This window comes from Lepus europaeus, chromosome 6 (assembly GCF_033115175.1).
Source record: "Lepus europaeus isolate LE1 chromosome 6, mLepTim1.pri, whole genome shotgun sequence".
Lineage (NCBI taxonomy): Eukaryota > Metazoa > Chordata > Mammalia > Lagomorpha > Leporidae > Lepus > Lepus europaeus.
The window spans coordinates 3,156,608-3,181,547 of record NC_084832.1 but is presented as its reverse complement, the minus strand read 5'-3'; the positions used below and the strand labels follow the sequence as shown (position 1 = coordinate 3,181,547).

The following is a 24,940-nucleotide window of genomic DNA, read 5'->3' as shown; positions in this document are numbered from 1 at the left end:
ATTCTTTTCTCTCTCCATGAATACCGCAAGGGCTGGAATGCCTTTTTTTCTTTTTAATTAGTTTCGTTTTTTTCTTTTTTGTTCGGAAGGCAGCCTCATTGGCCAGCATCATAGCATTATATAAAGACAATACAATTTTTGTTTTGTTTTTTAAATTAAGTCTACCAAACCCGCGCCACCCCTGAATTGCGAGCAGGCCTACGTGGATTTTTGGTTACAGAGACGCGAGCCCCGAGGCTCAGGACAGCAGAGACGTGTGTGCGGGTGAGCAGGACAAAAGGTTTCTGCCACAGACACACGGATGCAAAGCAGACCCGAGACGTCTGCTAACGTGAGAAGGAGACAGCAGCCCTGCCCTCCCCGGCCCGCTCCCCAGCCCAGCTGCCACGGTGACGGATGGTCATCACCATTCATCCACCTTCAGAGTCCAGTCCCGGATCTCACTCCCGTGGGGACGCGTCAGTCCCCCGCTGGGCTGTGTGTGGGTGCGCGTGGCAGGTGCCTGGCGTCGGACACGGGGCACACGCCCCGCCACGGCCCTGGCCACACTGCTGCGGCTTAGCCTTGAACTGAGGTAGGACTGTGGTAGCTTTGAGAGGGTGCCAGGAAACACCAGATTTGACCACTTCCATGGCTGTCGGTAGAATCTCCCAGCATGCTGAGGGGCGCCTTTGCTGAGCCAAGATGAAAGTGAGGAGGAGATTAAGACACTGGCCCTGACGTCTCGCGGCCAATGGGAACATCCAACGGTCTTTGAGAATCGCTCCTTCAGCTAATTCTGTGTTTTTTTTTTCTTAAAAAATCAACAACAAACAGGACATGGACAGCACGACGGTGAACGCCCCGCGTGGGGGCACGAGAGGCGTGGGCGGCTCGCAGGGTCACCGCTCAGATCCCAACACGGAGGGCAAGCTGCTTCCAACCCGGGAGACGTCGGCTTCCGCTCTGCTGGGCGTTTCACTCTGCAAAAGGAGGACAGTGGTCAGGGGCGCCGCCGCCTCCCACCCCTTCCCGCCCCGGCCGGGGACTGCACCTTCCTGCGCACTCGTGGGGAGCTGCCCGCCTGTGCTGTGCTAAGATCCCCGAGAATTCGCACCCAGCTGATCTCCCTGGGATTCTCACTCTTTTCTGCTTTCTCTGATCCTGGCGGGACACACACGGCCCGTGTGTCCTGAAGCTGAGAGGCCACCCTCAACGCTGGGGCAGCGATGACCCCAACACACGACCTCCCTTGCAGAGCCGGCAGCGTGCGGGTCAGCGAACGTGGCAAACACTCCCTCCACTCCTCATCTTCAGTGTCTTACTGCACCACTTCCCCAGGATGTGCTATCTCATGTGTTTTTTTTTTTTTTTTTTTTTTTTTTTTTTTTTTTTTTTTTACAATACTTATTTGAAAGGCAGAGTTACAGGGGGTGGGGAGAGAGAGAGAGAGAGATTGATCTTCAGTCTGCTGGTTTACTCCCCAAATGGCTGCAACAGCAGGTGTGGGCAAGCAAAGCTGGGAGCCAGGAGCCTCATCCGGGTCTCCCACGTGGGTGCAGGAGCCCACACACCTGGGCCATCTTCCACTGCTTTCCCAGGTGCATGAGCAGGGAGCTGGATCGGAAGTGGAGCAGCGGGATGCTAGAATTGCAGTCAGCAGCTTCGCCCGCTATGCCACAAAGCCGGCTTCTATCTTCATAGTTTCAAAAAGCTTATTATTTTTATAAAGCTTGTGTCCTCCTAAAATTTCACAGGTGGGGGCCGGCACATGGCCATGGTGAGGAGGCTGTTTGGGCATCGGAATTCCACAGCAGAGCGCCTGGCTCACACACCTGGCTCCGGCTTCCTCCTCTTGCAGACCGCCAGGCGGCGGTGACGGCGACTACTCGAGCCCTGACACCCACGTGGGACACTCAGACCGAGTTCCTGACTCTTGGTTTCCACCTGGCCCAGCCAGGCTGTAGTGGGTGTTTGGGCAATGAAGCAGCAGACTGCAGCTCTCTCTGGCCGCCTGACCACCTGCCTCCCAAGCTAAAAACCACACACACAAAACCAACAGGCACTCACTGCAATGACTGACGCTTCACCCTAAATGGGCTTGGGTTTTGTCATCAGGTCCTGATTTTGGGGGGACCCCACGACTGTCCCCTAGTAGGCCAAGACTCGCATTCTACCTACAGAAGGTTTGTGACCAACGTCTGTTTTATTTTTCCACAAACATTAGCCAACTGTCTCACTTTAACTCTAAGTCCGTATCTTAAAACCCACTTTACAACTAAGTTCCTCAATTTCTCAAATTGAAACACACAGTCATAAAAACGGAGGGCTAATGACTGCTTAAAAAAAGGGACTTTCCATTTTCGCTGATCCGTTCACAGGACCGCCGATGGGTTTCAGAATCCTGCGTGTGAAACCCAACTTTCACCAAGAGATTTGTCTGAACGGAGGACGCACGAGCAAAGGCAACCGTTTCAGACACTGAACGAGTCGGCAGCCGAAACCCGCCTTTGCCACATGGCCTGCTGCACACCAGCGAGCCGGCGTCAGCAAGATGCGGAGAGTCACGAGGACCACGGGGTGGGACCCTTGGGCAGGCTGGGTGTCTGACTCGTGGCGCCTGACCTGGACGATGGCCACCATCCAGGCCAGCCACACACTTGGCAATGGCCTCAACACCTGCTCTGGCCCCCGCCCCCAACCCCCCACCCCCTACCCCAGGGAGGAGGAGGAGCTGAAAACGCTCCAGTCGGCTGGAATTCGGGAACCGAGTGCATTTCTGCCTCTACGCTCAGTCGCCTTCAAAGCCAGCTAAGGGATCGCTCGCCCTGAAAATCCATCTGGCTCAGGAGGACCAGGAGAACAGAACACAGCCCCCAACAGGTGCACCTGGTACCCTCAACACACAGGTGTTTAGGCTGCCTAAAGAGAGACTACGGCAACAATGTATTTATTCTCTTATCCCTGTTGATCCTGCTAGAAACAAACCAGGAATTTCAGGGCCTCTCTGCCCTGCCCATCAAGCAGGGATCCAGTCTTTCAACTCATCAACAGCCAAAGGACAAAGACACTCTGTGAGCCTGCAGCCTGCACACACACGAGTCCAGAGCAACACACACCCAGAGGGGCTGCACACCAGGAGCCACACCTGTGTAGCCACACCTTCTGTCCTGCTTGGTGTGCTGCTACCACAAACCCATCCACAGAAGCACCTGTGTGCAGTTTCTTGAGTAGAAACCAACCAACGAAAACCAACTTCAGTAGGGATGACAGTGATCCACACAAAGGCCAGGCAGTCTAGGCAGTCTGGCCACTCCTCATCTTCCTTCTGCTGGCCCCTGGACACAGGACGCTCCGCATGGTCAGTAGTCCCCGTGCAACACTTCCACCCCCTTCTCTCCCACTGAAAGGAGCACACGAGGACGCCCACCAGCAGGGACACAGGGCGGCCCTGGAGGCGCCACCTTCAGTCTGCTCTACGTCCCTTGCCCACCCCAGAAGACATCAAGTCGTGGAGATGCTGTCATTAAAACAGACGGGGAACTTCCATGCAATACGTGGGCCGAGTGTCCGATGACAGCGGCTGGGCAGGGAGCTGGCGAGGGAGGAGGAGCCCAGTGCACCACACATATCCCATCACCCTCAGCCAGGCACGCACACTCCTCGTCACACGGCTCCACCCAAACCCCGCCTCCATGGTCCTGCACTCAGGCCCTTCCCAAGCAGCCCCCTTATCCAGCCTGGCGGGGGGGGGGGACTGACTGAGCCTGCATCCTGAGGGTGCTCACACTCATAACTGAGCCTGCATCCCGAGGGTGCTCATGTGATGGACCCTGCATCCCCAGGGTGCTCACGCTCATGACTGAGCCTGGATCCCCAGGGTGCTCATGCTTACGACTGGGCCTGCATCCCATGGGTGCTCACATGACTGAGCCTGAATCCCATGGGTGCTCACACTGACTGAGCCTGCATCCTGTGGGTGCTCACACTGAGCCTGCATCCCGTGGGTGCTCACATGACTGATCCTGCATCCCGAGGGTGCTCACACTGACTGAGCCTGCATCCTGTGGGTGCTCACACTGAGCCTGCATCCCGAGGGTGTTCACACTGACTGAGCCTGCATCCTGTGGGTGCTCACACGACTGAGCCTGCATCCTGTGGGTGCTCACATGACTGAGCCTGCATCCCGAGGGTGCTCACACTGACTGAGCCTGCATCCCATGGGTGCTCACATGACTGAGCCTGCATCCCATGGTGCTCACATGACTGAGCCTGCATCCCGTGGGTGCTCACATGACTGAGCCTGCATCCTGAGGGTGCTCACATGACTGAGCCTGCATCCCGAGGGTGCTCACACTGACTGAGCCTGCATCCTGAGGGTGCTCACATGACTGAGCCTGCATTATCCCTTTGTCTTCAGCGCACCACCATCTACAGACATTCTTACACAGGGGCTCTGTCTACAGCCCAGGTTCCTGCTACATCATGGACAGCCTTATGGGCCCCACAGAGACCCCCACACAGGCTCCCTGCACAGTGCCCCAGAGGTGGGCACCACTCCACCAACCAGGGGGCAAAACTCCCAAGAATGCAGAGGTCCCTGAATTAGGATGGTTACAAATATTGATCTGCATAACAAGATGAAAACCCTTTGCCTCTGAAAATCGAGTTTTCTACTTGTAGTGGCAAAGAGCCCAGTGTAGACCATTGGGGTTAAACACAAGAGAGAGAAGGGAAAATAAACTTTTCAGTTGCAGGAGAAATTCTTAGAAAAATAAACCTGATAATTCAGTATCTCCTTGAATTATTAAAAGCAAACACTCTAATATTTAAAAAAAAAAGCCCAATAAGGTGGGGTGTGATAACAAGCCTGAAATTCTAAGAAAAAACGGTACTTGAACTTTCTTTTATATTGGAACAAAGACCACTTAGGAGGAGAATACAGAGGAAGTGAGTTTAGGCAGTAAGTAGCCTCCCAGCCACATCTGCAAGAGCCCAGAGCATCTCACTCCCACTGAGTTAGAACCCCTTCCTGCTGACTGCACGACCAAGCCAAGGACACATGTGACATGGGACAGGCCAGCCTCATCTCCGGGGAAGGGTGAGGCGAGTAGCTGGTGCCTGGCTCTGTTTAGCACCTGCGTAGTCCCCCACGAGCCCCGTCTTGATGTCTCGTCCCCCAGTGGCTGGGCGCGCTCGGGCCTCCCACACCGCTAGCCACCACACTTGCAATTCCTCTACACACTCAGCTTCCTACCCGGGAGCCTGTGCTAGTTTGCACGGACACAGCCTCAGCAGATGGACAGCCGCATGCAGACCTGCCTGTGTCCGTTAAGAACCCCGAGGTGTGCACATGATCTTTTAATTCTGTTTTCCGCAAGGTTTTTGAGAGTGGCTACCATAGTGAAGCCAATTAATGCATCTATCATCTCATATGGTAACATTCTGGGTGACAGAGGAGAGGCTAAAATCCATTTACCAAGCCAAAATGCCCAGCAGGATACAAAGCTACCTCCTATGCTGTCCTGGGATCCTGGTACCTGCTGAACTCACACACCTGCTACTTTATATCCTCTGATCTGCATCTCCCCACTTCTTCCCCATCCCCCCAAGTCACGGTCACTGCTGGTTTATTCTCTGCGTATATGACATGGAGAGTTCACAGCTAAGTAAGAGTTCTTTGATTAATTCTTTAAAAACGGCCTCTAAGGAGATTAGATAGTGCTAGTGTCGAATACAACTACTAGACAGTGCGTGTGTGGGGGGGATGTACTGCCTGCTGGAGGAAGCCTCTGGTCTGTGTTCTGAAGTCCCCAGCACTGGGGGACTTGGTGATGCCCCAGTCAAGCTTGCTGAGATAAACCAAAATGAACCAGCACACGGCGTCCGCTATTTCTCACACGTGGAAAAGCAAAATAAAATTGTCTAAAGGACAAATCCTTAGAGCTGTCTGAGACCCAGAGGAGAAGACAGCCAGTTTCATCTCCCACGAGGACATTGTAGGGCACAGGAGTGGCAGCCACCCGTCACTGGAACACAGGCTTGGGCTGCGGGGAGACACTGCCATGGCCCTAAAATGAGCACTCGGTGCTCCTGAGGGGGCTTCAGAAATTCTGGGAAAATGCAACTAAAAGCCAAGTTGTTTGGGTGCAAACGTTTCTGCAGCATTTTCGTACAACATGCATCATCCATGAACTTTGTGAAGATTTACGTTTTTTTTTTTTTAACCAAAATAAACTTGAGGTTTCTGCGTGCGTGCTCCCCCTGGGGAAGACCTGACACCCTTGGGGACAAAATCTTCAAGTCCTCATCCTTTAGAAACGAATTGCCACCCAGCAAGACCCTACAAAAGCAGGTCGTAAGAGCGACTGTGAAGCCAGCATCTCCCTCGCCCGTGGCTCACCTTTGTGGTTTTCCATGCATGGTGCAGCATGACCCCAGGTCAGTCCGAGTGTGACTGAACACTCCCTGCACAAGATCAGCAGGAGCCACACCCAGGGGACCGGCAGCCGGTAAAGGGCCCCGAGTCTCTTCCTGCGCTGGGGCCATTTGAGAGTGTGAAGGTCAAGGGAGAACCTTGGGGCTGGGATGCAACTCACACGGAAGCCGCAGGCAGCCTGGAAACAACGTAACTCTGCGCTCAGATTCTGTGCGTTTCTGTACGTTTTAGGCTCACGTAAGAACACTTACTTTACGTAGGCTAAAAATATTCTTTAAAAGGTTTCTTTATATATTTGACATGGTCCAGATGGACACAAGGGTTGGGGCTGGGCCAGGCCAAAGAAGCCAGGAGCCCAGAACTCCATCCAGCCTCCCTGTGGGTGCGGGGTCCTCTGCTGCCTTCCCAGGCGAGTTAGCAGGGAGCTGGAAGGGAAGCCGGGGCAGCCAGGACTCAAACCAATAGGCTGCTGGTGCCACAACAGCAGCCCCCCTAAAGAGTTTATGTCTGACATCATTTAAGTATTATTAGAACTAATTACTACATTTTTCCCATGAAATAAAGGGACGGGGGAATGCCCAAGACACTCACACGCACACCTCTAGGCAGCCTGGTGCTGGCCATCACCTGGACAGAGCCCTTCCTTCAAACACTCAGATAACAGGGCTAAGTCCCCTTGCACTCTGAAGCATCCACACACGTGGGACTTCAGCCCTGTGTCATTTCAAAGCCCCCATGTGGATGGGCACCCAGCTAGGTGGACGGATGAGGGACAAACCCCACTGACTACCACAAGGGCAGACTCCCTTCCCCTCCACGCAGCCCCAGGCATGCCCCCCGCCCCCTCCCCCCAGCCATCTCAGCCATGCGCTGTGGTGCCCGGCAGCTGGCAGTATGACTCAGGCTGGACCCCTCTGCTCCTTTGAACCCCATGCCATCCGCATGGCTGGGCCAGACGCAGGTGTAGACGGCACGGAGTCGGGCCCCAGCAGCCAGCCCTGTCACTGCTCGGCTTCCTGCCGTGGGGGCCCACTGCAGCATGTGAAATGTGTCGGACAGTGTGCACTCCTGGCCTGACTCACAACCTCTGGCTGAGGTCCTGCTGCCTTCTGTGTGGTCAAGCAGGACACGCGTGTAAGCACACGTGTGGGACCGCAGACTCCTGAGACCCCGCCACCCCAGCCGTGGCCAGCACACCTGCCATCAGCCCCGGGCTCGCTCCCCCTGCCCAGCTACACCCTCGAGGATGACTCCTGGCCGCTCACCAACCATGGAGGAAGGCACAGCGACCAGGGCAGATAGGTCCCGCCATGAAAGGAAGCCGCTTGTCTCAACGGGAGAGCCGGGAACAGAAGTGGGATTGTCCCCCCGGGGGTGACGCTAACTAGCACTGCGGCCGCCGGCTCCTTCATGCCGTGGGCGTGAGACAAAACACCCGGAAAGAGGCCCACGTGTGCTCAGGGGGAGACAGGGGCGGCTGCCAGGGACCTGAGGCATGGCCCCTCCCCCAGGCAGCCAGCAGCCCGGGCTCCCGCTGGCAAGGGCTGAGGGGGGAGGGACACCCTTGCCTCTCCCCCATGTATGGGACAAGGCGCGCAAGCCTGCAGCCCGCGCTGAAGTGCTTCCGCCACAGCCCAGAGGGAGTTACACCCAGACAGGCACTCTTTACTGAAGTTTCAGTAATGAAAAATGAAAGTGCCGAGGTACCAGCTAGGACAAAGGCCATTCACCGGGCAGGGAAACGAAACAGAAGGCAGCAGCTGATCGCCAGGCCTTCCTTGGAGAAGTGGGGGCCGGAAACCCACAGGGGTGGCCAGCATCACAGGGCCGGCCACGCCCAGGCCGGGTCAGGTTACAGCAGGTGCTCTCTAAGCCCAGAGCCAGGGCTGCCACAGGGACCCTGATCCCCTGCCTCTGTCCAAGCAGCCTGAGCTGCCCCAAGAGTCCCGTGTCCTAAAATGGCAAGGAGCCCGCCTGCAGCCCTCCCCACGCTGGGGACCCAGAGCCCAGCATTCCCCAGGGCAGCAACCCCCCACCCCCACCCACACACACTGGGGTGTTTGCAAAAGTTCTTCCTGGGAGCCTCAGCTGCCCAGGCCCTCCTGGAACGTCCAGGAGGCTGCGCTGCCCATGTGGCTGGGGCCGCCAGCTGTGACCATCAGCCTCCTGCCTCTCAGGCACAGAGGCAGGGGCCAGCCTGGGGAGACCTGTGAGATGTGAACGGAAGTATCCCCGCCGGCCAGCAGCCAGCCATAGGGACATCCAGCAAAATACACACTTCATTTCCCAAACTGCGCAAGGCAGCAAAGGAGGGGGTGAGTGCTGAGTGACAAGACAGCGCTGCCCACACCCCGGGTGCCATGCTTTCCTTCCCAGGCTTGTCACCGTCGCCTGCGTGCCCTTCCAAGCCACCTCCCAAGGGACCCAAATGACTGAAGCCAGGCCTGAGTGGAGACTGAGCACTGACCACACGCTCCTGTCATGGTCTCGGCAAATGGCCTCCTGGACAGCGTCCCTCAGCGATGCGCCACCCCGGGATGTCACTCCGGCCGAGGCACAGCTTTGTCCAACTTGGCGACACCTGACGGGGCTCTGTGCACCACAAGCTGTCGCTTCCCCGATGTCCCGCAGAGAGCCAGCAGGGCACTGTGCACTCCCACATGGGACGAATGACGACCCACAGGGTTAAAGTGAGCGACTGGAGGGTGACACCCTCATTGTAATGCTATCAAAACGGACGGGCTGGGGTGAGCCTTGGGCACCAGGGGCCAGGGGCCAGCTGGGACGCCGGCATCCCGTATCGGAGCGCCTGGGTTCCAGCCCCAGCTCCCCTGAGGCAGCAGCAATGGCTCAAGCACGTGGGTCCCTGCCACCTACACAGGAGACCTGGATTGGGTCCCCGACTCCCGGCTTCTGCCTAGCCCAGCCCCAGCTGGCGTAGGCATTTAGGGAGTGACTCAGAGACTGGAAGCTCGCTCTCTCTCTAATAAAAACAAACTTTTTACAAAACAGTTAGGCTTACGGCACTGTGTGAAATCATCATTCTTTTTATGTTTCAGAAAAATTAAGGAAACCAAGCCCAGACTCCGGACCAGGTGCCAGCGGTTTCCACACCACAGGGGCAGCAGCCCTCTGGGCTTCCCGCCTGCACCCCGGCCCCTCCAACAGCAGGCTTCTGTGAAGCCAGGCTCTGGGAGACACAGGCACTATATCACAGGGTCTCTGCACGCCCGTCCCTCCCCTGTCCACCCCAGGACCTCCGCACGTCCACCTCTCCCTGTCCACCCAAGACCTCTGCACGTCCACCTCTCCCTGTCCACCCAGGACCTCTGCTCGTCCACCTCTCCCTGTCCACCCAGGACCTCCGCACGCCCACCTCTCCCTGTCCACCCCAGGACCTCTGCACGTCCACCTCTCCCTGTCCACCCAGGACCTCTGCACGTCCACCTCTCCCTGTCCACCCAGGACCTCTGCACGTCCACCTCTCCCTGTCCACCCAGGACCTCTGCACGCCCACCTCTCCCTGTCCACCCAGGACCTCCGCACGTCCACCTCTCCCTGTCCACCCAGGACCTCCGCACGTCCACCTCTCCCTGTCCACCCAGGACTTCTGCTCGTCCACCTCTCCCTGTCCACCCAGGACCTCTGCTCGTCCACCTCTCCCTGTCCACCCAGGACCTCTGCTCGTCCACCTCTCCCTGTCCACCCAGGACTTCTGCACGTCCACCTCTCCCTGTCCACCCAGGACCTCTGCACGTCCACCTCTCCCTGTCCACCCAGGACCTCTGCTCGTCCACCTCTCCCTGTCCACCCAGGACCTCCGCACGCCCACCTCTCCCTGTCCACCCAGGACCTCTGCTCGTCCACCTCTCCCTGTCCACCCAGGACCTCTGCTCGTCCACCTCTCCCTGTCCACCCAGGACCTCCGCACGCCCACCTCTCCCTGTCCACCCAGGACCTCTGCACGCCCACCTCTCCCTGTCCACCCAGGACCTCTGCACGCCCACCTCTCCCTGTCCACCCAGGACCTCCGCACGCCCATCTCTCCCTGTCCACCCAGGACCTCTGCACGCCCACCTCTCCCTGTCCACCCAGGACCTCCGCACGCCCACCTCTCCCTGTCCACCCAGGACCTCCGCACGCCCACCTCTCCCTGTCCACCCAGGACCTCCGCACGTCCACCTCTCCCTGTCCACCCAGGACCTCTGCACGTCCACCTCTCCCTGTCCACCCAGGACCTCTGCTCGTCCACCTCTCCCTGTCCACCCAGGACCTCTGCACGTCCACCTCTCCCTGTCCACCCAGGACCTCTGCTCGTCCACCTCTCCCTGTCCACCCAGGACCTCCGCACGTCCACCTCTCCCTGTCCACCCAGGACCTCTGCACGCCCATCTCTCCCTGAATATTTTGCTTCCTCAGGACTTCAGGCTCCTCGGTGTCACAGCCGTCTTGCCTGTCCACCTCCCGCTTCCCGTTCCAGAGCACCTACCTCCACTGACAACGCTGCTTCAACATTGAGCCTCCCCCCAGGTTCCAAAGGTCAGCGACTTACTAAAGCTCCACTCCTGCATGTCTTTCTTTTTCCCTTGGTAGCTAAACCAATTTCTCTCCGGTCTGCATGCTAAAATTTCCCAAACATCAAAGTATTTGAAATATCTTGAAAGTGCTTCAATTACCTTTAAAGGAGCAAAACATGAACGTCGACCAGCTTGGCTAACCTTGAACTCTGAGCCGGCGCGGCTCTGTCCTGCCCACCTCCTCCTGCTCCCCACCTTCCCCCTGCCCAGGCCATGAGTGCCATGCCTGTCATTTGTCACTTTCTTCTTCGTCTGAGAAGAACAGTGAGAGACGGTAAAAGGTGCCAGCGGCTCCCAGCCCAGCCTCTGCTCCGGCCACAGGCCCTGGCTGCAGGAGCCGCGCTGGGGTCACCGTGCTGGGCATGGGGTGGGGGAGGGGCGCCGGTGGGCGTCACGCAGGAGGGCAAGAGGGGCCCCTGGACAGGTGTTTGCATCCGGGGAGGGGAATGGGTCAGGCCACAGCCCCAACATCACACAGCTGTGGCGTTGAGGCCAGCACGCACGGCCCTATCTGGAAATTACTCGTGCAATGAGTCACCGTTAAGCAATTCGGAAGCATCAGATTTTTGAAAAGAACTATGATTATGGGAAATTTTGTGGATCCCTTACGGGAAAACGGAGCTACACTCCAAGCAGTAAGGCTTCCATGACAAGGCACAGTTCTGCAGAGGCAGCAGAACTAAACACAGCCTGAACCATCGGCTCCTCTGCAGGGCGAGCCCGTGAGTGCGCCGGGAAGCCGTGCGTCCAGAGAAGGAACTGCTGTCCCAGAAATTCGGGGGCCGAGAACAAGCAGAGCGAGCAGGGGAAGGAGAGCTAACCGGCCAGCTTCCGAGCTGGAAGATTCTGGAAGACTCGATCGATAACAAAGGCAGGGCTGTCAGCAGGACCGGGCAGCAAGAGCTCAGAGCAAGCTGACTCCAGCCGGGCCCAAACACTTCCTGCGCTGTGGGTGGGGGAGGGGCAGGGACACCCGTTCTGTGTGTCCGGCCACGAGTCCCGAAGGGTGGGCACCTGCTGGGGGGCGGGGGTCCGTGCACATGGGCTGTAAAGATGGGGCAGATTGTTCCACATTTCCCTGTGTCTCCCAGACCCCTCCCCATGCTGGCAAGAAAAGCAGCTGCCTGGCCACGGTGCGCTGAGACCCGGCTGCGCCACCCACACGGACCCGGGGGCTTCTCTGGGTGCCTGTGCCGGGAAGATGTGGCTGTTTCACTGCAGAGCTGTTCCTCTGGGAGCTCCGGCTGCCTCAGCCTGCACAGCGAGGAGCCGGCTGTGTGCAGGAAGCCCTGTCTCCACCAGCCCCTGCAGCCAGGAGCCGCACACTCCTCACAAGAAAATCCCCGTTCCGAAGCCTCATCAGGACAAAATCTCCAGGATGTTTGCAAACTCCTTCACACGTACATTTACCATGATTGCATGTGGCTTTCGTATCAGTATTTCCACATGGTTTATTATGAAAAAAAAAAAATTTTTTTTTTTTTGCTTACTCAGTTAAAGTGAGTGTTTTGAAACTGACTGCAATGAATTTACACTCTTGGATTTATACGGCTCCAAAGGAGAAAAGAAAGATCTTGCAATGCCGCAACTACCGCACGTTGCTAAAGCATACTTGAAGTACACTTTCAATTGAATTATACGCATTGGCTCGACACGTAGCAGTCAGTGTCACGTAAGTTCCTCCCAGCAGCCTCCCCCAATGCAACTGCAAGTGTAGCCGGCAGAGCGCATGGGCACCTTGCAGATCTGTTCCCTGTGGCAAATGCTACTTGGGTCACTTTCCCTGCGGAAGACAAGGGAAAAACAAATGAAGTCCACCCTGTCTGCACAACACCACAGAAGCGGCTCACGGCAGCGGGTTATTCTAGGAGACGCTACCCGGGGTGTCAAGGTGTGGTCCCAGAACTAGAAACCAGGACCTCCTTCCAGGCAGGCACTTCCAGAGCTCCGGCGCGCCCGCAGCGCAGCACAGCCCTGGTACTTCCACCCCTGGTCTCTTCCAACAAAAAGCGACCGCCAGCTCACCCGCGCCTCGCTTAACCCCGGGCAGCGCCCAGAGTCCCTAAAGCACCATCTGCACTTGCGTCACTTCTAAATTTAGTAAGGGCACCTTAGTCGCCTTCCAACCTTTCTCTCTGCACTTTGTCTCCCCCACCCCTCCCCCCAGCCACCCTTACAGGCACCTGGAGTCCGGAGCCTGACGCACCTGCTGAGGGCTGGGTTGGGCAGGGCAGGGCAGGGGCCGGGGAGACCCTGGGGGCTCAGGCACAAGTTGCTTTGTGCCTCCAGCCCTATCTGGCCCGCGCAGCAGCAACATGTGCGTTACCGCAGGGCAGGGGATTCTGACCGTGACTCTTCTCAAGCTCAGCGGAAACACCACCACTCTCATCTGTCCCTGAAACACTCGGGGCATTTCCCAGTTCTGTTTGTGCCACGAGGCAGGCTCCAGCCAGCAGCGTGTGCGCGACAGTGACAATGGCATGGCTGGTTTGCAAACAAACTCATCATTAAACAGGTTAATGGCTCCTATCTTGGGAAACTGTTAGCGGACTCACTCACAGTGAGGAGTGTATGACATTTCACTTACAGGATAAACGTATCTGAAAATCACTGAAAGTGTACAGACATCACAGCCTGATCCATTAGCTACCACGTGAACCTGCACACAGCAGCGAGGACCCGGACCAGTCGGATGTCGCAGCCTTCAGATCTGAACTCTCCTGAGAATTGTCCGTTTTCTCTTCTTTTCCAACACTTTCATGAACTCGACTATTTGTCAACCGCAGCCAGCACCACCCAGGCGGCGCTGATCAGCCCATCCCCTGGGCTACAGCTTCCTGGATCCTGCTCCTGCGCTCTCCACTTCCGGCCCCAGCGCACCTTTTAGTCTGTGCAGGAAGCAGTCTACTGGAGTGTTTCAAAGAGAAAATCCTGCCACGGCTTCCAGGGCCACGCGGCTGCTCTGGAGGGCACAGGCCCCGGGAGGAAGCTGCTCACAACCAACCCAATGCAACCTGCCATCCTTTGCATTGCATTCCTGATGGTACTCACACACGGCTCGCCCACTAATTACATCAACGACCTTGAACACGACACCCGGCCTCCCGAGGCCACTGTTTGCACAACCTCAAAATAAATACGCAACGTTCTATCACTGGTGGCCAACGCATTACCCTCAAGATGCCCTTGCCGTGGTGTTGGCTTTCGGACGGTCACCGCGCTCTGATGCACTTGGTGCTGGGAAGGATTCTGGTGGCATCCACGGTGCTTGTCTCAGACACACGTGGGAATGGCTGGAGGAAGGAGGCCAAGTTTTCCACCTTGTAGAGCAGCCCAGGCCTGGGAAGCCGAGCTGGACCTCCCCGGGCCCTACCCCTCCCTACACACGAGCTCCTACTGTGGGATCTGCAAAGGCACCAGCAACACCGCCGAAACCAGAGCCCTCCAAGAACAGCAGAACTTAAGCTCTTCAAACTGGCAGATGCAAAAACGGGCTTAAAAAAATACAGGAAAAATTAAGAGGGCTTCTCCTACAACGTCCTATCTTCCTCATTAACTCTCCCAATGTGCTGGGAAACTCATAATATGCCGTGGAACAAAAGAGGGAAATGAAACAATTAAGTCTCACCCGAGGGAACTGAAAACCAAACTGGGGGCTGACAGCTGCCCGAGGCAGGTCTGCAGGCAAACCCCGGGCAAACCCCGTGCCCCAGCTGCCCCGCCCACAGGCAGGTGAGGCGAGAGGGAGCGAGGGGCCCAGAGCAGGGCCAGCAGAGGTCCGAGGCAGACCCCAACCCTGCTCCCCCTGGCTCAGGGGTTTCGGTAAGCCACTCGGCTTTTCCAAGCCACAAGTTTTCGCTCTGGAAAACGGGGCTGGAGCTGGCTCTGCATCACCTCAAGATGCTCCGGGTTACCCTGAGATTGTCCGGGTTACCCCGGGATGCTCTGGAGCGCCCCACGATGTTGTTCGTAAGGAAATGTCCCAACGGCATGACACGTTCGAGGTAAAGCATCCGTGCACCACCGCACGAGTCCTTTGACCCATGCAATGGCCTCTCAATACTGACCACGGCTGCATTCCACTACATCCGCCTTCCACAGTTCCAATGTGGTCACTGTCCTCCAGTTTTGGGACTGTGAGTTACACTTGGGCTTCGGAGGCAAAGGGTGAGCTGAGTACGGCCACAGAGGAAGTCATGAGGATTGAGGGTGAAGCATTAGTACCATGAAGGCATGAGTCATGCTGAACATAAACGCGGCTTTTAAGATAACCATGAAAAATCACATAATACAGTGAATGATATCATACTTATTTTTATGCTTTGAAAAAAATGGAAATCTAATCCTATACCATAATACTTCACTCAAGTATCAGGACTGACTCCACATGGAGAAATTCAAGTAACAGGAAGTCGGTCATTATGCTTGAAGTGACAGAGTTTTAACATGATTAGAGACTGAATCATTAGTATCTGAGTTTCAGTTACAAAAAAATTCACAGTCAACCTCTCGGAGAATGATGGGTAACATACTATGGAACTACACACACACACACACACACACTCCAGCCCCAAATATTTATTTTTGGAAAACCAGATACCCTTTAAAATAAGAATTAAAAGACCCAGTGATTAAAATGCATGTGATCATTTATCTTTTTTTTATTTTTATTTATATTTATTTATTTATTTATTTATTTTTTGACAGGCAGAGTGGACAGTGAGAGAGAGAGACAGAGAGAAAGGTCCTCCTTTTTGCCGTTGGTTCACCCTCCAATGGCTGCCGCGGTAGGCGCGCTGCTGCCAGTGCACCGCGCTGATCTGATGGCAGGAGCCAGGTGCTTCTCCTGGTCTCCCATGGGGTGCAGGGCCCAAGCACTTGGGCCATCCTCCACTGCATTCTCTGGCCACAGCAGAGAGCTGGCCTGGAAGAGGGGCAACCGGGACAGGATCGGTGCCCCGACCGGGACTAGAACCTGGTGTGCCGACACCGCAAGGCGGAGGATTAGCCTATTGAGCCGCGGCGCCGGCCTATTTTTATTTTTTGACAGGCAGAGTGGACAGTGAGAGAGAGAGAGAGACAGAGAGAAAGGTCTTCCTTTACCATTGGTTCACCCTCCAATGGCCCCAAAGGCCGCTGTGGCTGGCACACCGCACTGATCCGAAGCCAAGAGCCAGGTGATTCTCCTGGTCTCCCATGCGGATGCAGGGCCCAAGGACTTGGGCCATCCTCTACTGCACTCCCGGGCCATAGCAGAGAGCTGGCCTGGAAGAGGGGCAACTGGGACAGAATCCGGCGCCCCGACCGGGACTAGAACCCGGAGTGCCGGTGCCACAGGCAGAGGATTAGCTTAGTGAGCCGCGGCGCCGGCCGTGATCATTTATCTTTAACGTATACTGAGGATCAAAATATTGGGTCGGGGCCAGCGCTGTGGCATAGCAGGTAAAGCCGCCACCCCATATGGGCACCAGTTCAAGTCCCAGATGCTCCACTTCTGATCCAGCTCTCTGCTATGGCCTGGGAAAGCAGTAGAAGATGACCCAATTGCTTGGGCCCCTGTACCCGCGTGGAAGACCTGGAAGAAGCTCCTGGCTCCTGGCTTCGGATCGGCACAGCTCCAGCTGTTGCAGCCAGTTGGGGAGTGAACCATTGGATGGAAGACCTCTCTCTCTCTCTGCCTCTCCTCTCTCTGTGTAACTCTGATTTTAAAATAAATGAATAAATCTTTAAAAAATATATTGGAGCAAATATTCAAATTTCAGCAAAGGTACAATAAGCAAGACACACTTTATAAATCTTCGTTGCAGGTGTAAATATATAAAGCCATTTACCAGCTCCCATGTTATACTGTCTCTGGTCAAGAAAAAGTCACCTTAGGCAAACTCAGCAGCTCTCTAGTCTAGCAGACATCAGCACAGCTAGACTGATGTTTCTATCATGTGCAAGCACACAGCCAGCAAGTTTTCACCCAAATCTCCTTCCGTATTCTAATATAATGAACTGAACTAAGAACTAAGACTTCCAAACACACTAGCATCATGTATCGCCGGCACCCAGAGAACAAGGTCCTGGTAAAGAGTTAGTCTCCTGCTGTGTATATCATGTTAGGGCTCAGCGCCTCTGAGTCTGTCGCTGTCATGAAGGAAATCAAGCGCTCAGCTCAGCACTTCCGACTTCACCCGTTCTGAGAAGGACACCCGCCCTGTGCTCTGGCCTCCGCCCTCTACCTGAGAGGACGGGAACACATTCTGCCTAAGGAACGCAACACAGAAAGAGTGTCCCTGGGACAGCTGCGGTTCACAAAACCCAGCAGGTGGCAGGTAGCGGAACAGTCCCTGCCGGTGACTCCGGGACCCAGGAACCCTTGCTGTACATGGCTGGTCCCCTACAGCACCCTGCCCTCCTGGCGTGGAAACGCACATTCTGTGTGCAGAGAGAAGTTCTCGGGGAATCCACCTGTGCCCACCTGGGTGAGAGCTGCCCGAGGGGTGTGTGTGTGGGTGCATGGGGGGGGGCACCGTGTCTTCTGCACCCTCCGTGTTTTTCCCACTCCACTCGGCAACACAGATAAACGAGCAAGGTTGTATTGTCCCTTTGATCGCAAGGTGAAATGGGAACACTTGATTCTGCGCTGCCCTCACCCCTCTCCCCGCCCCTCCCGCCAAGAAAACAAAACAAAAAACCCTGTGCAGTTGCCAGATCTGATATCAAAAGTTAACCAGCTCTTGGAACTGTGCTTCTGCTGCAAAGCACATTAGTGGGAATTTTAACAGAAAACCCATTATGCCCGGGCTGCTACTAAAACCTCGGCAAGTTCTGCTCCCCAGAAAGAGAGCCTCATTTTAATACCAACAGTTCCAAAGAAAATAAAATTAAAATTCCCTTTTTGGGGGGTGTGGGAGAACCAAAGAATCAAATGTGTCCCCACCCTGATCTGACAACCAAGGAGAACGCAGCGTTACCCATCAAATGCGAGTGACAGCCTCATCCAGCCAGCTCGAACAAGGAGACCTCAGATCAGAGAACGGACAAATAAACAAGGGAACACATACGGCTTCCCTATTTCTTCTAATTCAGCCTCCAGTAACAGCCGGTTTTTAACCATGTGCATTCCACGTCCACGACAGGGCTTCAGAAAGCTGGCCGGAAAACGTGGCTTAGGAAGAAACTACCACGGATTTCAAGTTTTTGCACCAAAATAAATTCTATCTTTCACCAACTTTTTGAAGCGCCCTTGGATAGCCTCATCTGCTCAACAGCTCTTAGCACTTCAATCATCAAGGGTACTCAATCATGCAGCTTTGGATCAGGACAGTGTTTTCCTTGCATGACTTAATGGGCCACCCCCTTGCAACGGGCCATGGCTCAGGCGCAGATCTTCAATGCACAGGGGAGCAAGGCAGCGGTCATGGGAGACCGTGCCGGAGCTCCGACGACGGGGCGGGGAAGGCATCCACTCCACTCTCAGCTGCTCTGAGCTCTGTTCCGGCGCTGGGTGAACCTGTGAGCACCCTGTGCACCCACGTCCCTTTCCTGACTGTAGTCGGGGTTTCAGTCTCACTGGCTTCCCAGTACCTCCCTGCAGGAGCGCTTGCGACACTCTTGACGCTCATGAGCTCCGCGTGACACAGCGAGGGGAGGCTTGTAATCACTCCCATTTCACAGGCAGAGAAAGTGAGAGGGAGGCACTAGGCGGCTCGCCCAGGCCCACAATGACTCACGAGGATCAGCAACCAGAAACCTTGCTTCCTGATCCTGGCCCAACGTTTCCTTCTACCACGCACTATTTTTGTAAAGGTTTCTCTTTCAATAAAGGAAATGGAACGGGTCATGTGACTTTCATTCATGAAAGCCTGTGTGTGTTTTCATTAGCACCTTGGTTGTCTGTGCGTACAGAGCAGGCAGGAGCCAGCCAGCCAAGGCAGCTTGTCCCAGGACCCCGCTAGAAATACAAACTCTCTTAGACTTCAAAAGCCAATACTTTTAAACAGGAATCGTGATGTCATTGTTTCTGGAAACTGACAGTCCGACTGTCAAACAAAACTGAAATCCAGACGATTCTTATCTATGCCGTTTCACACACACAGAGACTACGGTGGAGCAAAGTCTCACCGTGGTGAAAACGACACTATTTATTGCATATTTTATGGTGTACACTGGTCTGCGATCCTAGCAGAAAAAAAAGCCACATAAAATGCATGTTTAAAGCACAGTGGCTTCGGTGACACCTTTGCAGACAACAAACTTCAATGGCAGGGAGGTACTCCTGCACCTGCCCACACACACACCCCGGTAACCCGCCCTGAACTTTTCAACTGGTGTCTGCGTCCAAGCCCCCTCCTGATTCCACCATGGACGACCACCCGGCACCAACTGCTGTGTCTCCAGTGCCACCGATCCAGCTCCCAAACACCACCCTCGTAACCCCAAATTATCCTGCCTCCACGCCACTACAGGGCCAGCAGCTCCGTGCGGGGGGGGTGCGCTTTCCACCCCATCTTCAAAGGAACCCAGCGCAAGCCTCACTACAAACGCCGCTCCCAGAGGAGGCGTGCAGCCTCCGAGCCTTACGCGCGTTTCTGGCTGCGTGGGTGAGCTGAAGGTGAGCGTTGGTTCTGAGTTTCTAAATGTCCCCTCCCTGAGGGGACAGAGCACAGTGTCCCTGCAAGCCGGCTAAGACGGCACACTCAGCCTCATGGTCCCTCTGCTCACGGTGTGCCGGTGAGTTTGCCAGGAGCCAGAGCTGGTGTGCCTTTTTTTTTTTTTTTTTCAGCTGTGGTTCTGCCACAGCGGACACAGCGTGGTGATCTGGGAGGACATTCACCCGGACAGCCACAGACTTGGGAGAAACGGCAACCACACCATCCCTCATCTTTGTTCAGCCGGCTGGGAGCAGAGAGCTGCGGTTTGGATTCCAGAGAGGTTAATCCCATAGGCTGGCAGGAATTTCACACTGTGGGAAACCCAACAAATCAGCTAACTCGGGTCTCTAAATAAACTTATCTCTCGCAGTTCAAAATTCTCCCTCGTCTGAGAAGGGCCTTATCTCACACACAAACCCCACGTTTGAGGATCTGCTTTATCAGAAAAGTCTGGAGTTCTTTCGGGTCTGTGAACACAGCTGAGCCCCCAGCCCCCGCCTGCTGCCACCGAGACCCTGCCCTGGAGCCCCCCGGTTTGGGTCAGGTCTGTGCCCCTGCTCACTCCACCAAGAGCTGGGGGGGTCCCCTCTGCTCAGGCCGGTTGGCTGGGTGGAGTTGTTACAGTCAGACTGTGCAAAGTATACTTGCTTTCACACTTACTACAACATATACCCATCTGGGCAGAACAAAACAAAAGTGCTCGAGTGTGCTGACCTCACCGTGGTGAGCCCACGGGCCACACCCTGGGGGCCGGCTGGCCCGCGCCAGCACAGACCGGTGCTTTGAAGCAACTCCCAGCACAGCGCCTTCCAGCCGCGGCTGCGCTCTGACAACGCATCCGAGGCGCCCGGCTCCGGATGCTAGGACGCAGCATCTCCCATCTTTTGTTCCACACCTCTAATGTTCAAAACGGAAGTAGCTTTTCCTCGGGGGGGGGGGGGGGCGGAAGAATGGCAACGCGGTCACTCTATAGCTGTGGTCCTACACCCACGGACCAACTCTGCCACGCACAGGCTAAGCCACCCGCGGGACTGAGGCACCGCTCAGAACAAAGGCTCTGCGGCCAGCTCCCTCTCCTGGTCCTCGCCCTGCCCTCTAACCTGCTGGCTTATTGCGCGCGCTGCTCAACGCGCCCAAGAAACAGCTAGGGAGGCAAAATCCATGCTCAACCCTGACCCTCCCGTCCCGCTCCCCTGCCCCTGCTGCGCCTCCCGCCCCAGCTGAGCCCCAGGGTCCCGCGCTCTGCCCTGGCCGGGTGTGTCCTCCCTGCAGGCCACGCGGACACGCAGGGTAAGGGCGCGCAGCGGGGCTGGGGGCCGCCCCCTTCCCAGGCCAGGCCCAGGCCGTGAGCTCACCTTTCACGGCCGCCGCCTCCTTCAGGCGGTGGGACAGGAAGTCGATGCTGGCGTAGGCGTTGGCCGAGGGCAGCGTGCCCGCGCCGGGGCCCCCGCACCCGCCGCCTGCGCCGCCGCCGCCGCCGCCCACGGCACTGAGCAGGCCGCCCAGGCCGCGCGCCCGGCTCCAGGCGCCCTTGTCGGCCGCCTGCGGGTGCGGCTCGTCCCGCACGTCGATGGCGATGTAGTTGAGGCCCTTCTGGAAGCCGGCGGACGTCTCCCTGCGCATGGGCGAGCCGCCGGCCCCCGGGCAGCCCAGCAGGCCCGCGGCGGGCAGGCCGGGCGTCCACGGCCGCGCCTGTGTCTGCGTCTGCGGGGCGGGCGGCTGCGCGCGGCGCGGGGATGCGGGGGGCTCCTCGCCCGCGCCCGCACCCCCGCCGCCCTCGCCGGCTTTCCTGAGAGAGACGTTTTCCACCGAAGCCGAGTTGTGGCGCTTGGAGTTGTGCGCGAAGGACGGGGACACGGGGGTGACCGTGGTGGTCGACGAGAAGGTCTCGGAGCTGTGGCGGCGGCGGCCGCCCTGCGGGTCGGCGCGGATGACCTTGGCCCCCCGGTGCGGGTCAGCGGGCTGGCCGGCCTGCAGGAAGGCCTCGACGCCCGACACCTGGTCCATGAGGCTCAGTCTCTTCAGGCCGGACGTGGGGCTGGATACTCGGGCCCCGTCGGGCTTCGGAGGCGCCGCGATGGGCTGCGGCGGGGTGGCGGCCACGCCGAAGGCCATCTCGGTGTAGTCGTCGTTGTCGCCGGTGTTGGAGAGCGCCCGGGCGGCAGCGCCGGGGCCCTGGGCCGCGGGGGCGGGGGCGGCCGGCGCGGGGGGCAGGCGGTACAGGTCCCCCGGCGCGGGCGGCGGCGGCGGGCAGCACGCGGAGGCGGAGGGGCGAGGGGGCAGCGGCGGGCACGGCGAGGCGGCCTCGGGCGACAGGAGGCCGTCCAGGGGGCCCGCGGCGTCCGCGCCCTGCGTGCCCGGCCGCGGCGACCTGGGCGAGCTGAAGTCCAGGTTCATGTAGTCAGAGAGCGGGGAGCGCTGGCGGCTGTCGCTGCCGGTGCCCGGCGTGCCCGAGCCCAGCGACGAGGCCGGGCTGCTGGCCGACAGCAGGGAGCAGGACGAGGCCGCCGACGCCAGCAGCGGCGCGGCCGGGGGCGACAGGCGCGCGGCCGCCTCGCCGAAGTCGATGTTGATGTACTCGCCGGGGCTCCGGGGCTCGGGCGGCAGCGTGTCCTCCTGCGGGCCGGGCAGCGGGTGCAGCCCCTCCAGGGCCAGGCGCGTGGGCCGCACCGCCCGGCAGCGCTGGCTCAGGGGGCCCTCCGGGCGGCCCCCCGGCCTCAGGGGCGAAGGCACTGCCTGGGGAGCCTGCTGCGGGTGTCCGGCCTGCGCGCTCCCAGGGGTCGCCTGCGGCTCCAGCCTGTCCTCTTCGGGGATACGCCCCACCGGGGAGCTCATGAGCACATAGTGGTCGCCGCCGCACGGGTGCGCGGCCTTGTGGCAGCGGGGCAGGGAGCCCGGGCAGCAGCCGGTGCCGCCGCCGCCGCCCTGCAAGGCCGCCGAGAAGTAGTCCGGGGGCGTGCCCGCGGCGCCCGCCTCGCCGGGGGACATGTTGAGGTAGTCCCCGTTGGGAAGCAGCTTGCTGTCGGCGCTCTCCATGGACAGCTTGGAGCCACACCACATGCGCATGTACCCGCTGTCCTCGGGGGAGCTCCCGGCCGGGGAGCCGGCCTTGTAGGCGCCGCCCGCAGGCCCCGCGAAGGCCCGGCTGGCCGCGGCGCGGGGCGTGGGCACAGCCGCCCCCGAGGGCGGCAGGGCCGTGGTGGCCGTGGCGGCGGCGCCGCGGGGCTGCAGGATCTGCTTGGGAGCCGACACGCTGGTGGGGCTCATGGGCATGTAGTCGTCGCCGCGGCCGCCCGCGCCCACCAGCAGGGCGGCGCCGGGGGTCATGGGCACGTAGCCGTCGTCGGGGCGCGCAAGGCCACCGGAGCCGCCGTGCGAGCCGATCTCGATGTCGCCGTAGTCCTCCGGGTACGGCTGGTAGGTGGGCCTCGGGGAGCAGGCAGGGCACGGCGGGCACAGGCGGCCCGCGCTGCCCGAGAAGGTGGCCCGCATCAGCGTGTACTCGTCCAGCGAGGCGGACGAGGGCTGCGGCGGCGCCGGGCGCTGGCGCGCGGGCGTGGTCAGCGAGTAGGTCCTCTTCCGGAGCCCGCGGTCCAGGTCCGGGGCGCCGTCCCCGGAGACTCTGCGGTAGGCGCGGCCGCAGTGGCTCGGGGGCCTGTCCATGCTCATGTAGCCGCACAGCTCGCCGCCCCCGGGGCCGTCCCTGGCCGGCGGCGTCTCGGAGATGGACTCGGGCGTGTTGCTCCGGTGGCTACAGCAAGCGCGGAGGTCGCCGGGGCTGGAGCCGTACTCGTCCAGGGACATGAAGCCCGGGTCGCTGGGCGAGCCCGAGGCCGAGGCGCTGCCGCTGGAGGGCCGCTGGCCCGGGGGCTGCTGGTGCTGGTGCTGGTGGTGGTGGTGGTGGTGGGCGGCCAGCGGGTGCGGCACGTGCGAGGGCGGGCCCGAGCCGTGGCCGCTGCTGGACGACAGGCTGCCGGGGCTGGTGGCGGCGGCGGGCGGCGAGTGGCCGGCCGCCACGGGCATGGACATGGAGCGGCTGTGCTGCAGGACGCCCCCTGCCGGCGCCGGCGCCACCTTGCTCGCGCGGCCGCCGCAGCCGCCGCTCAGGGTGTGCGAGCGGCTCAGGGGCGCGCGCACGGGCCCGGGGCTCAGCGGGCTGCCGGCCACCGACACGGGCCGGCCGCCGCCCCCCGCGGCCGCCGCCGCGCCGCCGTCGCCCTCGCTGGCCGTGCGCACCCGGCAGGAGCTGCACTTGGCGGCGGGCGGCGTGGCGGCCAGGCTGTCGGTGCGCGAGCGCCGCACCAGGCCCGTCTGGCTCGGCGGCAGGTTCACCAGGTGGTGGTGGCGGCGCGCGCCGGGGACGCTGATGGGGTGCGTGGCCGACGAGCCGGACGACTGGCTCTTGCTACGCGGCCGGAACTCGAAGAGCTCCTTGAGCGCCTTCATGGCCTCCAGGATGGTCTCGTGGATGCTCTGCGCCACCACCGAGTCGTCGGCCTGCATCCACAGCTCGCCGGGGCCCGTGACGGCCGAGCGGCCCACCTCGATGAAGAAGTAGCTGTCCGAGTGGCCGCAGCGCCGGATGTTCATGAGCTGCAGCGTCACCGACGGCTGCTCGCAGTTGAGCTTCACGAAGCCGATGGAGCGCGCCGAGAGGCACAGGCGGTACACGCCCGTCAGGTTCTTGCTCTGGCCCAGGCCCTTGGGCTTCAGGTTCACCTGCCACACCTCCCGGTAGGCGGCCGCGGCGGGCGCCAGCAGCCCGTAGCTGTCATCGGCCGAGCCGCCCAGGGCGCCGGGCAGGGAGGCGCTGCAGGATGCGGCGGCGGCGGCCGGGGGCGCATCGCCGGCGGCCGCGCGGCCCTCGCTGACCAGGTCGGTGAGCGCGCGGTACCAGCCCTCCTGCTCCTGCTCGTTGTCGGCCGCCACGGCGAAGTACTCGTCCTTGGTGTAGACGGCGATCAGGTACTTGTGCTTGGCGTCGGCGCGCTTGTTGATGTTCAGGCAGCAGTCCAGCGCGATGACCCGCTTCGGCGCGCCCGCCTTGCTCCGCCACTTCTTCTCGCTCTCGTAGTACTCGAGCCGCGGCGGCTGCGGCGCCTCGTCGGCGCCCGCGCCGGGCCCGCGCAGCACGAAGAAGCGCTTGTGGCCGTGCTTCTGCTTGCGCAGGTAGCCGCACTTGCGCACGCCCTGGTTGTTGTTGTTGTTGTTGTTGTTGTTCAGGTTCGGGGCCTCGCCGCCGCCCGCCGGCCCGGGAGCCCCCTGCGGCGGCGGGCTGGCCATCGCGGAGCGGCGGGGGCGGC

The 24,940-nt window shown here is 59.2% G+C and overlaps 1 protein-coding gene across 1 annotated transcript; it reads right to left on the bottom strand.

The window, feature by feature from the left end:
* Nucleotides 1–776: 776 nt before the first annotated feature.
* IRS2 (insulin receptor substrate 2) lies at nucleotides 777–24,940 on the bottom strand. Its single transcript, XM_062193945.1, has 2 exons — nucleotides 20,993–24,940; nucleotides 777–962 (listed from the first exon to the last, which is right to left on the bottom strand). The coding sequence occupies exons 1-2, from the start codon at nucleotides 24,918–24,920 to the stop codon at nucleotides 958–960; spliced, it is 3,933 nt and encodes a 1,310-aa protein (XP_062049929.1). The 5' UTR covers nucleotides 24,921–24,940; the 3' UTR covers nucleotides 777–957.

Coding starts and splice junctions, on each gene's coding strand:
- IRS2 (XM_062193945.1), bottom strand. CDS start 24,920: ATGGCCAGCCCGCCGCCGCAGGGGGCTCCCGGGCCGGCGGGCGGCGGC.